At 46.5% G+C, this 15000-nt stretch overlaps 2 protein-coding genes across 4 annotated transcripts in view; both read left to right on the forward strand.

Annotated features, from left to right (window-relative positions):
• The window catches only part of pklr (pyruvate kinase L/R), a 13937-nt gene extending 2462 nt beyond the window's left edge, over positions 1-11475 (forward strand). For all 3 annotated transcript variants that reach the window (XM_043258046.1, XM_043258045.1, XM_043258044.1), the window contains exons 2-11: positions 1035-1199; positions 1351-1442; positions 1515-1646; positions 1735-1921; positions 2089-2362; positions 9454-9604; positions 10061-10213; positions 10296-10462; positions 10573-10754; positions 11248-11475. In XM_043258046.1, coding sequence (XP_043113981.1) covers positions 1061-1199; positions 1351-1442; positions 1515-1646; positions 1735-1921; positions 2089-2362; positions 9454-9604; positions 10061-10213; positions 10296-10462; positions 10573-10754; positions 11248-11354 — 1584 coding nt within the window. In that variant the 5' untranslated portion in view covers positions 1035-1060 and the 3' untranslated portion in view covers positions 11355-11475. The remainder of the gene's footprint in view (positions 1-1034; positions 1200-1350; positions 1443-1514; positions 1647-1734; positions 1922-2088; positions 2363-9453; positions 9605-10060; positions 10214-10295; positions 10463-10572; positions 10755-11247) is intronic.
• A 2250-nt stretch (positions 11476-13725) lies between these two features.
• LOC122358162 (potassium/sodium hyperpolarization-activated cyclic nucleotide-gated channel 3) overlaps positions 13726-15000 on the forward strand; it is an 18935-nt gene continuing 17660 nt past the window's right edge. Inside the window, exon 1 of the mRNA XM_043257946.1 lies at positions 13726-14891. Within this exon, the coding sequence (XP_043113881.1) occupies positions 14341-14891 (551 nt within the window). The 5' untranslated portion in view covers positions 13726-14340. The remainder of the gene's footprint in view (positions 14892-15000) is intronic.

Consider the following 15000-nt stretch of genomic DNA (forward strand, 5'->3'; position numbering starts at 1 on the left):
TTTTCTTCTATCTGTGTGTGCTTGTTTCTCTGTTTGTCCACTCGTCTGTGTTTCTGTCCATCTGTCTGTCTCTGTCTCTCTCTCTCTGTCTCTCTCTCTCTCTCTCTCTGTCTCTCTCTCTCTCTCTACTTGTCTCTCTCTCTGTCTCTCTGTCTGTATGTGTCTCTCTCTCTCTCTCTCTCTGTTTCTCTCTCTCTCTGTCTCTCTCTCTCTCTCTCTCTATCTATGTCTCTGTCTCTCTCTCTCTCTCTCTCTCTCTCTCTCTCTCTCTCTCTCTCTCTCTCTCTCTCTCTCTGTCTCTCTCTCTCTCTCTCTCTCTCTCTCTCTCTCTCTGTCTCTCTCTCTCTCTCTCTCTCTCTCTCTCTCTCTCTCTCTCTCTCTCTCTCTCTCTCTCTCTCTCTCTCTGTCTCTCTCTCTCTCTCTGTCTCTCTCTCTCTCTCTCTCTCTCTCTCTCTCTCTCTCTCTCTCTGTCTCTCTCTCTCTCTCTCTCTCTCTCTCTCTCTCTCTCTCTCTCTCTCTCTCTGTCTCTCTCTGTCTCTCTCTCTCTCTCTCTCTCTCTCTCTCTCTCTCTCTCTCTCTCTCTCTCTCTCTCTCTCTCTCTCTCTCTCTCTCTCTCTCTCTCTCTCTCTCTCTCTCTCTCTCTCTCTCTCTCTCTCTCTCTTTCTCTCTCTCTCTCTGTCTCTCTCTCTCTCTCTCTCTCTCTGTCTCTCTCTCTCTCTCTCTCTCTCTCTCTCTCTCTCTCTCTCTCTCTCTCTCTCTCTCTCTCTCTCTCTCTCTCTCTCTCTCTCTCTCTCTCTCTCTCTCTCTCTGTCTCTCTCTCTCTCTCTCTCTCTCTCTCTCTCTCTCTCTCTCTCTCTCTCTCTCTCTCTCTCTCTCTCTCTCTCTCTCTCTCTCTCTCTCTCTCTCTCTCTCTCTCTCTCTCTCTCTCTCTCTCTCTCTCTCTCTCTCTCTCTCTCTCTCTGTCTCTCTCTCTCTCTCTCTGTCTCTCTCTCTCTCTCTCTCTCTCTGTCTCTCTCTGTCTCTCTCTGTCTCAGCTCGTATCAGGCGTTACTCAGACGTCATGGCTCTGCCGGACTCCTTCATTCAGAAGCAGCAGTTGGATGCATCAATGGCGGACACGTTTCTGGAGCATCTGTGTCTGCTGGACATCGATCAGGAGCCGATCACTGCACGTAACACCAGCATCATCTGCACCATCGGTCAGTCCCTGCAGTGCCACAATACAGTCATGATCATCAGAATTACATCATATATTTTCATTTGTATTTTTATATCTGGCATTGCATCAGTATTTACATTGAAATCAGTTCATCCTTTTCCTGGGAATACTTTTTTTATCATTTTAAAAAGGCCCCGCCTCACGCTCCATCACCAAGCTGCAGGAGATGGTGAAGGCTGGTATGAACATCGCCAGACTGAACTTCTCTCACGGCTCTCATGAGGTGTGTGTGTGTGTGTGTGTGTGTGCATCTCTATATGGCCCATGCACAGCGTCTCACACGTGTCTCTTCTAGTATCATGGAGAGACGATCCATAACATTCGTGAGGCGGTGGAGACGCTGACCTCTGACCCACTGTACTACAGGCCTGTGGCCATCGCTCTGGACACCAAAGGACCGGAGATCCGCAGCGGCCTGGTTAAAGGGGTACGACTGGCCTGAGTAGAGGAGTGAGTGTGTGATGGTGAGTCAGACACTAAGAGAGTGTGTGTGTGTGTGTGTGTGTGTGAGACAGTCTGCAGATGCTGAGGTGACGCTGGAGCGAGGAGCTTCGGTTCGAGTGGTGACAGCAGAGGCAGACCGTGATAAGACGGACGGGTCGGTGATCTGGATGGATTATCCCAGCCTGCCTCATGTGCTCAAGAAAGGAAGCAGGATATTCATTGATGACGGTCTCCTCGCTCTCAAAGTCCTGGAGATTGGTACAGCAAACAAACGTCATCTCATGATCACCATTAAATTAAAAGAAATTCATTTTCAGAGATTTATTGCATTTCATGAATATGAGGTTTAAAAGCGGCATAAACTGAATGCAGTACAATTTATTTAATGGTTTATTTTCTGGTCTCCTGAACTGTTCTTCTGTCAGGTGAGACGTGGGTGGAGGCTCGTGTTGAGAACGGTGGCATTCTGGGTAGTCGTAAAGGTGTGAATCTGCCAGGGGCGGAGCTGGTGAACCTGCCAGCGGTGAGCGACCGTGACCGATCCGACCTGCTGTTCGGTGTGGAGCAGGACGTGGACATCATCTTCGCCTCCTTCATCCGCTCTGCTGAGGACGTGAAGGCAGTGAGAAAGGTGCTGGGAGCCAAAGGACAGAACATCAAGATCATCAGCAAAGTGGAGAGCAGACAGGGCGTTCAGAAGTGAGGCTTTGATTCCACACACGCTTCCACACATCTTCAGCATGCATTCACGTGATTTAAAACTTTTCCACACACTACAACAACATATAACACGCTTCAACACACTTTCAACACGCTTCCACACTCTTCAACACGTTTCAACACACTACAACAAGCTTCACTTCTACACACTACAACACGCTTCAACACGCTTCAACACACTACAACACGCTTCCAGACGCTTCAACACACTACAACACGCTTCAACACACTACAACACGCTTCCACACACTACAAACACGCTTCATTCCTTTTCCTGGGCTTCAACACACTACAACACGCTTCAACACACTACAACACGCTTCAACACACTACAACACACTTCCACACACTACAACACACTTTCAACACACTACAACATTCAACACTACAACACACTACAACACGCTTCAACACACTTCAACACACTTCCACACACTACAACACTACAACACACTACAACACACTACAACACGCCTCACACACTACAACACACTACAACACGCTTCAACACACTTCCACACACTACAACACACTACAACACACTACAACACGCTTCAACACACTTCCACACACTACAACACGCTTCAACACGCTTCAACACACTACAACACGCTTCACTTCTACACACTACAACACACTTCACACGCTTCAACACGCTTTACAACATGCTTCACACACTACAACACGCTTCATTTCTACACACTACAACACTCTTCACTTCTACACACTACAACACGCCTTCACACTTCCACACACTTCCACACACTACACACTTCCACGCGCTCAACACACTTCTACACACGCTTCAACACACTACAACACACTACAACACGCTTCAACACACTACAACACGCTTCACACACTACTACACACACTACAACACGCTTCAACACACTTCTACAACACGCTTCACACACTACAACACGCTTCAACACACTACAACACACTACAACACACTTCAACACACTACAACATGCTTCCACAGACACACTACAACACTCTTCAACACACTTCCAACACACTTCCACACACTACAACACGCTTCACTTCCACACGCTTCAACACACTTCCACACACTGCTACAACACACTACAACACGCTACAACACACTACAACACGCTTCACACTACAACACACTACAACACGCGCTCCACACACTACAACACACTACAACACGCTTCAACACACTTCCACACACTACAACACGCTTCAACACACTTCCACACACTACAACACTTCACACACTACAACACACTTCCACACACTACACACTACAACACACTTCAACACACTACAACACACTACAACATGCTTCAACACACTTCCACACACTACAACACTTCAACACACTTCCAACGCTTCAACACACTACAACACGCTTCACTTCTACACACTACAACACACTTCTTCACGCTCAACACACTACTGCACTTCACTTCTACACACTACAACACACTTCCACACACTACAACACGCACTTCCACACACTACAACACGCTTCACTTCTACACACACAACACGCTTCACTTCTACACACTACAACACTTTCCACGCTTCAACACACTACAACACGCTTCAACACACTACAAACACTATAACACGCTTCAACACACTACACAACCTCTTCACTTCTACACACTACAACACACTTCTACACACTGGACACTTCAACACCTTCACTTCTACACACTACAACACACTTCCACACACTACAACACGCTTCATTTCTACACACTACAACACTCTTCACTTCTACATACTACAACACGCTTCAACACACTTCCACACACTTCCACACACTACAACACGCTTCACTTCCACACGCTTCAACACACTTCCACACGCTTCAACACACTACAACACACTACAACACGCTTCAACACACTACAACACGCTTCCACACACTACAACACACTACAACACGCTTCAACACACTTCCACACACTACAACACGCTTCAACACACTTCCACACACTACAACACGCTTCCACACACTACAACACGCTTCAACACACTACAACACACTACAACACACTTCAACACACTTCAACACACTTCAACACACTACAACATGCTTCAACACACTTCCACACACTACAACACTCTTCAACACACTTCCACACACTTCCACACACTACAACACGCTTCACTTCCACACGCTTCAACACACTTCCCCCACACGCTTCCAACACACTACAACACGCTTCAACACACTACAACACGCTTCCACACACTACAACACACTACAACACGCTTCCACACACTACAACACGCTTCAACACACTTCCACACACTACAACAAGCTTCAACACACTTCCACACACTACAACACGCTTCCACACACTACAACACGCTTATTTACACACACTTCAACACACTTCAACACACTACAACATGCTTCAAATACACTTCAACACACTTCAACACTCTCAAACACACTCACGCTTTCACACGTGGGCAACACGCTTCACTTCTACACTACAACACACTTCCACGCAACACACACACACAACACGCTTTCACTTCTACACACTACAACACGCTTCCACACACTACAACACGCTTCCACACGCTTCAACACACTTCCACACGCTTCAACACACTACAACACGCTTCACTTCTACACACTACAACACACTTCCACACGCTTCAACACACTACAACACGCTTCACTTCTACACACTACAACACACTTCCACACACTACAACACGCTTCAACACGCTTCCACACACTACAACACGCTTCACTTCTACACACTACAACACGCTTCACTTCTACACACTACAACACACTTCCACACGCTTCAACACACTACAACACGCTTCAACACACTACAAAACACTATAACACGCTTCAACACACTACAACACTCTTCACTTCTACACACTACAACACACTTCTACACACTACAACACACTTCAACACGCTTCACTTCTACACACTACAACACACTTCCACACACTACAACACACTACAACACGCTTCACACACTGTACAACACATTTCTACACACTACAACACTCTTCACTTCTACATACTACAACACGCTTCAACACACTTCCACACACTTCCACACACTACAACACGCTTCACTTCACGCTTCTTCCACACGCTTCAACACACTTCCACACGCTTCAACACACTTCCACACGCTTCAACACACTACAACACACTAACACAACTTCCTCCTTCACTACAACACGCTTCCACACACTACAACACACTACAACACGCCTCCACACACTACAACACACTGTGAACACACTTCCACACACTACAACACGCTTCAACACACTACACACACTACAACTTCAACACACTACAACACACTACAACATGCTTCAACACACTTCAACACACTACAAACACGCTTCCACACACTACAACGCTTCAACACACTACAACACACTACAACACACTTCAACACACTACAACACACTACAACATGCTTCAACACACTTCCACACACTACAACACTCTTCAACACACTTCCACACACTTCCACACACTACAACACGCTTCACTTCCACACGCTTCAACACACTTTCACGCTACAACACACACAACACGCTTCACACACTACACGCTTCCACACACTACACACACTACAACACGCTTCCACACACTACAACACACTACAACACGCCCACACACACTACAACACACTACAACACGCTTCAACACACTTCCACACACTACAACACGCTTCCACACACTACAACACGCTTCAACACACTACAACACACTACAACACGCTTCAACACACTACAACACACACACACACTACAACACTCTTCAACACACTTCCACACGCTTCAACACACTACAACACGCGCACTTCTACACACTACAACACGCTTCAACACACTACAACACGCTTCACAACACACTACAACACACTTCACACACTGCAACACGCCCACACACTACAACACGCTTCCACGCTTCAACACACTTCCACACACAACACACTACAACACGCTTCACTTCTACACACTACACACTTCCACACGCTTCAACACACTACAACACACACACTACAACACACTTCCACACACTACAACACGCTTCACTTCTACACACTACAACACGCTTCACTACACACTACAACACGCTTCACTTCTACACACTACAACACACTTCCACACGCTTCAACACACTACAACACGCTTCAACACACTACAAAACACTATAACACGCTTCAACACACTACAACACTCTTCACTTCTACACACTACAACACACTACACACTACAACACACTTCAACACGCTTCACTTCTACACACTACAACACACTTCCACACACTACAACACACTACAACACGCTTCCACACACTACAACACGCTTCACTTCTACACACTACAACACACTACAACACACTTCACATTCTTAACACACTTTAACACACTTCCTCACGCTTCAACACGCTTCAACACACTACAACACGCTTCACTTCTACACACTACAACACACTACAACATGCTTCAACACGCTTCAACATGCTTCCACACACTACAACACGCTTCACTTCTACACACTACAACACGCTTCAACACACTACAACACGCTTCAACATGCTTCCACACACTACAACACACTTCCACACTCTTCAACACTCTACAACACGCTTCACTTCTACACACTACAACACGCTTCCACACACTACAACACGCTTCCACACTACAACACGCTTCACGCTTCAACACACTTCCACACAACAACACACTACAACACGCTTCACTTCTACACACTACAACACACTTCCACAAACACACTACAACACGCTTCACTTCTACACACTACAACACACTTCCACACGCTTCAACACACTACAACACACTACAACACGCTTCAACACACGTCCACACACTACAACACGCTTCAACACACTACAACACACTACAACACGCTTCAACACGCTTCCACACACTACAACACGCTTCACTTCTACACACTACAACACGCTAACACACTACAACGCGCAACATGCTTCTACACACTACAACACACTTCCACACACTACAACACGCTTCAACATGCTTCTACACACTACAACACGCTTCAACACACTACAACACACTACAACACACTTCAACACACTACAACACACTACAACACTCTTCAACACACTTCCACACACTTCCACACACTACAACACGCTTCACTTCCACACGCTTCAACACACTTCCACACGCTTCAACACACTACAACACACTACAACACGCTTCAACACACTACAACACGCTTCACTACAACACACTACAACACGCTTCCACACACTACAACACACTACAACACGCTTCAACACACTTCCACACACTACAACACGCTTCAACACGCTTCAACACACTACAACACACTACAACACACTTCAACACACTACAACACACTACAACATGCTTCAACACACTTCCACACACTACAACACTCTTCAACACACTTCCACACGCTTCAACACACTACAACACGCTTCACTTCTACACACTACAACACACTTCCACACGCTTCAACACGCTTCAACACGCTTCAACACACTACAACACTTCTACACACTACTTCACGCTTTCTGTACACTTCCACACGCTTCAACACACTACAACACGCTTTCACTTCTACACACTTCCACACGCTTCAACACACTACAACACGCTTCACTTCTACACACTACAACACACTTCCACACACTACAACACGCTTCAACACGCTTCCACACACTACAACACGCTTCACTTCTACACACTACAACACACTTCCACACACTACAACACGCTTCCACACACTACAACACGCTTCCACACGCTTCAACACACTTCCACACGCTTCAACACACTACAACACGCTTCACTTCTACACACTTCAACACACTTCTACGCTTCAACACACTACAACACGCTTCTTCTACACACTACAACACACTTCCACACACTACAACACGCTTCAACACGCTTCTACACACTACAACACGCTTCACTTCTACACACTACAACACACTTCCACACGCTTCAACACACTACAACACGCTTCAACACACTACAAAACACTATAACACGCTTCAACACACTACAACACTCTTCACTTCTACACACTACAACACACTTCTACACACTACAACACTTCACACGCTTCACTTCTACACACTACAACACACTTCCACACACACTACAACACACTACAACACGCTCCACACACTACAACACGCTTCACTTCTACACACTACAACACACTACAACACACTTCCACATTCGTTAACACACTTTAACACACTTCCTCACGCTTCAACACGCTTCAACACACTACAACACGCTTCACTTCTACACACTACAACACACTACAACACACTACAACACGCTTCAACACGCTTCAACATGCTTCCACACACTACAACACGCTTCACTTCTACACACTACAACACGCTTCAACACACTACAACACGCTTCAACATGCTTCCACACACTACAACACACTTCCACACTCTTCAACACTCTACAACACGCTTCACTTCTACACACTACAACACGCTTCCACACACTACAACACGCTTCCACACACTACAACACGCTTCAACACGCTTCAACACACTTCCACACACTTCAACACACTACAACACGCTTCACTTCTACACACTACAACACACTTCCACACGCTTCAACACACTACAACACGCTTCACTTCTACACACTACAACACACTTCCACACGCTTCAACACACTACAACACACTACAACACGCTTCAACACACGTCCACACACTACAACACGCTTCAACACACTACAACACACTTCAACACGCTAACACGCTTTTCACACTACAACACGCTTCACTTCACACTACAACACGCTTCAACACACTACAACACGCTTCAACATGCTTCTACACACTACAACACACTTCCACACACTACAACACACTTCAACACACTACAACACACTACAACACGCTTCCACACACTACAACACGCTTCACTTCTACACACTACAACACACTACAACACACTTCAACACACTTCAACACACTTCCATATGCTTCTCAAATTCCCGCATGCTCTCGTGCTCTGGCTCTCACTGTAGTTTTGAGGAGATCCTGAAGGAGAGCGACGGCATCATGGTGGCTCGTGGTGACCTGGGCATCGAGATCCCAGCGGAGAAAGTCTTCATCGCTCAAAAGATGATGATTGGACGCTGTAATTCTGCAGGCAAACCCGTGATCTGTGCCACACAGGTGAGTCATGCGTGATTCTGATGATCACAACATTTAAACCAATGAGAATCTGGTCCATGAAAATCAAAAATCCCTGAATGAGGCTAATATTTCAAATCCTATTCTGCTGTTAGTTTATGTGCAGAATCTAGAGTAGTAGCTAATTATGCATTAATTTAAATATTTATAAATGTGATTTTTTTATATTTATAATATTTACATTTAGTTTAAACTAATGAAATATTCAATTTATTTAAATAATGAAAAATTAATAAAAATATATATTTATAATATTGTATAGAAATCTGTTTATTTTTAAATTTCCAGTTTCCAACAGCATGTATTTCTTATTTTAGAGAAGAATCAGAAATGACGAGAATGAATTCTGACACTGACAGCTGATGTAGAGTGTTTTGCAGCGCTGCCGAGACACACACCCGTCCTGATTCGTGTGTGTGTGTGTGTGTGTGTGTTCAGATGCTGGAGAGTATGGTCCATCACACACGTCCCACCCGTGCAGAGAGCAGTGATGTGGCCAATGCGGTGCTGGACGGAGCCGACTGTGTCATGCTGTCTGGTGAGACGGCCAAAGGACACTTCCCTGTAGAAGCTGTCGCCATGATGCACTCGGTGCGTGTGACTGCGTGACCTCTGACCCCTGACGGGTCTGCACTGCCGTCTCACTCTCTGTCTGTGTGTGTGTGTGTCTCAGATCTGTCGTGAGGCCGAGGCGGCCATCTTTCATCAGCAGCTGTTTGAAGAGCTGCGCCGCTTGACCCCTCTGAGCTCCGACCCCACAGAGGTCACGGCTATCGGAGCCGTCGAGTCGTCCTTCAAATGCTGCGCTGGAGCCATCATCATCCTCACCACCTCCGGCAGGTACACACTCACATCTGTGGTACTTCCTGTTGAGCAGGATTGAGACAGAGACACATACATTGCGTCCTCATGCGTTGTGTGTGTGTGTGTGTGTGTGTGTGTGCGCGCAGGTCTGCTCATTTATTATCTCGGTATCGTCCTCGGTGTCCGATCATCGCCGTGACGAGGAACATGCAGGTTGCTCGTCAATCACAGCTGCTCCGCGGAGTTTTTCCCGCCTTCTTCAGAGCTCCGCCCGCAGACGTCTGGGCCGACGACGTGGACAACCGTGTCACTTTTGCCATGGACATTGGTGAGTGTGTGTGTGTTGTTGTGTATGTGTGTGCGCGCGTGTGTGTGTGTGCGTGTGTGTGTGTGTGTGTGTTAGTGTATTAATGTGTGTGTGCGTGCGAGTATTGCTGTGTGTGTGTGTGAGTGTGTATTTTCGTGTGTGCACCTGTGTGTGTGTGTGTGTGTGATGTGTGTGTGTGTGTGTGTCTGTTAATGTGTTTGTGTGCGTGTGTATGTCTGTTTATGTGTGTGTTAATTAATGTGTGTGTGTGTGTCTGTGTGTGTGTGTGTGCGTGTGTGTTTGTGTGTGTTAATGAATGTGTATGTGTGTGTGTGTGTGTGTGTGCGCATGTGTGTTTATGTGTGTGTGTGTGTGTGTGTGTGTGTGTGTGTGTGTGTGTGTGTTTATGGGTGTGTTAATGTGTGTGTGTTTTTATGTGTGTGTGTGTGTGTGTGTGTTTATGGGTGTGTTAATGTGTCCGTGTTAATGTGTGTGTGTGTGTGTGTGTGTTCAGGTAAAGCGCGGGGTTTCTTCAGAACAGGTGATATGGTGATCGTGGTCACTGGCTGGAGTCCTGGATCTGGACACACGAACATCATGAGGGCGGTGACTGTGCCCTGAAGCAGAGCTTCTGATTGGCCGAGTCTCTGATTGACAGTCCTGTGTTAATTAGCTCTGATTTCTGCTTCAGTGACTCATTCATATATCAATCATGTCTGGAGAAATAAATACATGAAATAAAGCGTGGTGTTTCATTGTTTTCTCTGTAAACATGCACTAGATTTGTTTTTAACACAGAAGCAGGGCTCACTCAAACATAAAGTACTCTTCTCTTCTAAGTGTGCACTACCAACCATAGTGTTTTAAAGGAAGTCTCTTCATTTATTTAATTCCTGTGATCATAAGCTGAATCATAACTCCAGCTCACACGATCCTTCAGAGATCTTTCTAATATTCTGATTCGCTCAAATTATTTGTAATTTTTTCTTTGAAGAATAGAAAGTTCAGAAGAACAGCATTTATCTGGCAAAGAAATCTTTAGTAACGTTATTCATCCTCACTTTGAATAAATTGAATGCATTAAAGAGATGATTAATTTCTATGTGTGGTTATAGTGTATAAATGATGATCTCTGGGCATTTTTATTCATCAAAGAATACTATTTTAAAATGCATAACATGTATTATTCATACTATTTAAATATCTTTTAAAAAACGTAGGTTTGACTGCTAGTGTATATTTGTATTAACAAGCAATGCAAATTAACTTTTGGTCATATTTTTTAACATTTGACCAAACCACATCGATCTTAATAACTCTTATTGATTTTGTGTTGAATCATATATAAGTGATGTTTAATCGTCCAGGAATCCTGAAAGCCAAAAACTAGATACTGAACTCAGACTAAAAGTTAAAAATGATTAAATGCCGTGAGAAGGATGCGATGCTGGTGCAATAATAGAATTAACAAAGTGAAAAAACACGTTAACTGCAAAAGAATTCGATGTTTCAGCTTCTTAGAGACTTAATCCTAAATAAAGCCCTCACTTAATAACATGCTGATGTTTCATGGACTTCATGGACAGAGAAGCTCTGGAAGGAACAGCATCACGTCGTTTGAAGAACTTCTCTTCCTTTTAGGAGCTTCTTCAAGAAAGGCTTCTCAGGACAGGAGATGAACTAAAACGAGCTCCACAAACCTCCTGCCAGGATCTGGAAGATAAATCCTTGCATAATAATTCAGAACCAGTCCCCTTTTTCTGTCTTTTTTCTTTTTTTGGAGCGGTCCTCAATACCAGCTCTCGGCCGAATCACATCAACTTATGACTTAAATGAAAATAATTAGATGAGTCAAAGTAATGGAAAAGTTTATTATGAATCAAATATAAAAACAGTGGATTAGAGAAATCTGCCCCATCGAGCAGCTCTAAACTAATCTGTGTCTGGATGTGGATCATGTTGTTAATGTCTTCTATATCTTTCTAATATATCTTCTATCAGATCAGAGATAGATCATCCAGATATAGAATGAGAAAAAGAGCCTCATGAATGTCTCTGCAGCTCCGGCTCTAGAAGGGATTGTATAGAAACCTCCTCTGATTTATTTATGAATCATTTATTGATGTCCAGGTCGGATGAGAATATGAGGCTGTTGTTTGTGTGTCTGGCTCTCATTATGATTTCTTAATTGTCTGGAGATGTTCAGAGTCAGAGAAACAGACTCCAGTCACTAACAGCCCTCTCTCTCTCTCTCTCTCTCTCTCTCTCTCTCTCTCTCTCTCTCTCTCTCTCTCTCTCTCTCTCTCTCTCTCTCTCTCTCTCTCTCTCTCTCTCTCTCTCTCTCTCTCTCTCTCTCTCTCTCTCTCTCTCTCTCTCTCTCTCTCTCTCTCTCTCTCTCTCTCTCTCTCTCTCTCTCTCTCTCTCTCTCTCTCTCTCTCTCTCTCTCTCTCTCTCTCTCTCTCTCTCTCTCTCTCTCTCTCTCTCTGTCTCTCTCTCTCTCTCTCTCTCTCTCTCTCTCTCTCTCTCTCTCTCTCTCTCTCTCTCTCTCTCTCTCTCTCTCTCTCTCTCTCTCTCTCTCTCTCTCTCTCTCTCTCTCTCTCTCTCTCTCTCTCTCTCTCTCTCTCTCTCTCTCTCTGTCTCTCTCTCTCTCTCTCTCTCTCTCTCTCTCTCTCTCTCTCTCTCTCTCTCTCTCTCTCTCTCTCTCTCTCTCTCTCTCTCTCTCTCTCTCTCTCTCTCTCTCTCTCTCTCTCTCTCTCTCTCTCTCTCTCTCTCTCTCTCTCTCTCTCTCTCTCTCTCTCTCTCTCTCTCTCTCCTCCCGCCTCCGTGTCGTCATGGTGACGCGCACTCATACCTGAGCACGCGGGTGACAGGGATGATGATGATGAGGATGATGATGAGGATGCTGCTGCCATGGAAACAGACCTTCACGCGCTCACACATTGATTTCATATTTATTTAATAGCGAGTTCGTCCTTCCGTCACGAGGGCTCAACAAGTGACAGGGATGGAGCGACGCGACGCGTGACCGCGCGTTCGGAAACAATCCCTCTCCTCTGATTCTCCTGTTGCGCATCAGATGATGATGATGATGATGATGATGATGCGCGTCTGACTGACCGCTGTGTGTGTGTGTGTGTTTGTGTGTGATTGCTCATCTTTCTTATATAAGCGCGTCCGCTGAGCGCGACACATCACCGTGACAACCAGAGGCGGGAATCACCGAATCGCGGAGATGCTGGCCGGTGTCGGTGCGCTTCGGAGCGTCTGGGCCTCAAGGACACGGAGAAATGAGGAGAAATGACGGACGGCGCGTGAAGAAGAGCGCGTCAAGGACGAACGGAGCGTCAATTCAAGGGCGTTCGAAGGCGATGAGGAGCCGACGGAGGGCAGCGCGGCGCGGCGGGGCGAGGCGTCCTCCGGAGGAAGCGTGAAGGAGAATATCCGTCGCGCTGAGGTCAAACCGACTGTGAGCTCGTTCTTACCGTTCAGAGAGCGAACAGACCGGTGTTTATCTGACAGAAGAGCGACAACAGGTCAGTGTGTGTGTGTGTGTGTGTGTGTGTGTGTGTGAGGGAGTGTGTGTGAGAGTGTGTGTGCGCGCGCTGGCATGGATGGTGGCACCGGGGCTTCCGCGCGGAACGGAGACTCTAAGCGGCGCAGTAAGAGCAGCCTGCCGTCTCCCGGTTACCGTCTCTCCCAGGCGTCTCTGGAGGGCGACCGCCGCCTCTCCATCATGAGCTCCACGCGCGATACCGGCCCGTTTCGACCGGGCACCGCCGCCGGGACCCCGACCACCCCTCTGCCTCACGCCGGTTCCGCGCCGCCCACCGTGCAGCGCTCCGTGGGTTTCGCCTCGCGAGCCGCTCTGGCGTCCTCCTCCTCCTCCGGCACCGGGATGGTCGTGGTCGCCGCAGGACCCGAGACCACCACCACCACCACGGCGGCCGGGACCCCGGAGACCGGACCGGGGCTGGACGGAGAGGATTACAGCTACTCGAACCAGTCCACCTTCATCCAGAGGCAGTTCGGAGCCATGCTGCAGCCCGGAGTCAACAAGTTCTCGCTCCGCATGTTCGGCAGCCACAAGGCCGTGGCCCTGGAGCAGGAGAGACTCAGGTCCGCCGGAGCCTGGATCATACACCCCTACAGCGACTTCAGGTGCGCGCGCACACACACACACACACACACACGCAATCACTGATAAACACACACACACACACACACACACACACACACACACACACACACACACACACACACACACACA

Source organism: Puntigrus tetrazona, chromosome 14, assembly GCF_018831695.1.
Source record: "Puntigrus tetrazona isolate hp1 chromosome 14, ASM1883169v1, whole genome shotgun sequence".
In the NCBI taxonomy this organism is placed as follows: Eukaryota; Metazoa; Chordata; class Actinopteri; order Cypriniformes; family Cyprinidae; genus Puntigrus; species Puntigrus tetrazona.